Raw genomic sequence first — 1,649 nt, 5'->3', positions numbered from 1 at the left:
ATTGTACTCTTTAATTGGAGTTCGACGATTCGATATCTGAATGCAAATGTGTATGTTTTAAAATTTATTGAATATCTTGATTCAATGCAGAGATCTCTCGACTGTGAAATGAGTATTGTTTTATCCAGTTAGGGTATAAAATGTATTTTGCAATTTTCTCAAGTATTCCATATAATCAATTCAACATTTATTTATTCTAATTCTCGAGCATTCACGAGACAAAATCAAGAATTTTTGGTCAGCCCCTTCTGGCAGGATATTCCCAATTAATGAGTAAACGACGCTAATTCACAAAACAAAAACTAACAATAACAATTCAGTAGAGCAGTGAAGGGAGAAAACGAGTTGGAATATTTATTCCTCGTCTACAAATCAGCCATTCCCATAAGATTATTTTCTCAACAAATATATATCATCATCGATCATGATGAAACGAGAAATAATAGTAACATTTGCCAAGTAATGTTAAGAAAATATATATGTATAGATAATTTAATGTCAGGAAACCAAGACACATTGAACAGATGTAGCAGGAAACTATGAAAATCTGTGTCCATGTCGAATCTAAACTTATAAAGTACACAGAAAACGGACTGAAAAAAACCCTAAAATCTATACTGATAAAATACACATGACAAATGTCATCAAGACTTCATCTTTGGGGTTGATCAGGGGCGTGGTTGCTAGCAGTGGATGAGGAACCTGTTCTACCATTCATTATTCCGTTATCAGCTGGAGGAAGAATTCCCCACTTGCCTTCCGATTCTGTCGGTTCCAACACTTTAACAGACCCATCTGTTAACCCAACAGCAAATTGGTTGGGCTCCTGTGGATGAGCTGCAACAACGAGCGGGTATATGGCTTGGCTTCTGAGAGATTAATTAAACACGGTTACACACCACTTCAACCGAGTGATTACAACAATGGCAGAGATTTTATATTGTGCATTATGAATTATAGTGCATGTTTGGCTAAGCTTAAAAAGTTTACTTGTGAGTAAATAAGTAACAGCATAAATAATCTTTTCATTAGTGAAAGTTGGAAATGAGAGTTTAATAAAAACCCTTTCCTAGCTGTCAAAATATCTCTCTCATTTATAAGAACAAAGTAGCATGCAAACATGTCTGGAAACCGTAATTAACGTAAAACAAAGCTAGAAGGACATAGACAAGAATGCATATGGAAAATGGCTCTGAAAACGACGGAATAAAAATTGATCCTGGGTAGTGAATTCCAATTTCATACAAATAATTAAATTATTCCTGCACCTAAAATATGACAATGATAAAATGTTGCTCTAAGCGACCCATGCAAGCACGAGGTTTAGAAGATGAAATTAGTAAGTGAGAAGGACGGATGGTATTCTCACCCGTTAACTAATGCCTGGGATAAATACGCTGATGGGGCAATGCGGCATCTCAATCTTAGGGAGTCGGCATCAAACACACCAATGTTACCATCACAAAAGGAAGCATATACCAGTTGACTGTTGCAGGAGTAGACCGCACATGATATAGGTGCAGAAAGAGCATCTTGTGGGATCCACTGAAGTAGAGAATCCATAAGATTCTGGCAATGATAAAGGTGGTTGAAAAGACGGATATTTAGGTACGCAATTACCTGACGTATTCGTTCCATCTTGGAGGCAT

The 1,649-nt window shown here is 36.5% G+C and overlaps 1 protein-coding gene across 1 annotated transcript; it reads right to left on the bottom strand.

Moving 5' to 3' along the window:
* Positions 1 to 460: 460 nt before the first annotated feature.
* LOC111378952 (protein TPR1-like) lies at positions 461 to 1,643 on the bottom strand. Its single transcript, XM_023002249.1, has 3 exons — positions 1,621 to 1,643; positions 1,370 to 1,545; positions 461 to 869 (listed from the first exon to the last, which is right to left on the bottom strand). The coding sequence occupies exons 1-3, from the start codon at positions 1,636 to 1,638 to the stop codon at positions 653 to 655; spliced, it is 411 nt and encodes a 136-aa protein (XP_022858017.1). The 5' UTR covers positions 1,639 to 1,643; the 3' UTR covers positions 461 to 652.
* Positions 1,644 to 1,649: the final 6 nt, after the last annotated feature.

The sequence above is a fragment of the Olea europaea genome, unplaced genomic scaffold, assembly GCF_002742605.1.
Source record: "Olea europaea var. sylvestris unplaced genomic scaffold, O_europaea_v1 scaffold1907, whole genome shotgun sequence".
NCBI classification, from domain to species: domain Eukaryota; kingdom Viridiplantae; phylum Streptophyta; class Magnoliopsida; order Lamiales; family Oleaceae; genus Olea; species Olea europaea.
This window is presented reverse-complemented; position numbering and strand designations above follow the sequence as displayed.

Coding starts and splice junctions, on each gene's coding strand:
- LOC111378952 (XM_023002249.1), bottom strand. Junction 870..1,369: donor TCCCAGGCATTAGTTAACGG/GTGAGAATACCA, acceptor TTAATCTCTCAG/AAGCCAAGCCATATACCCGC.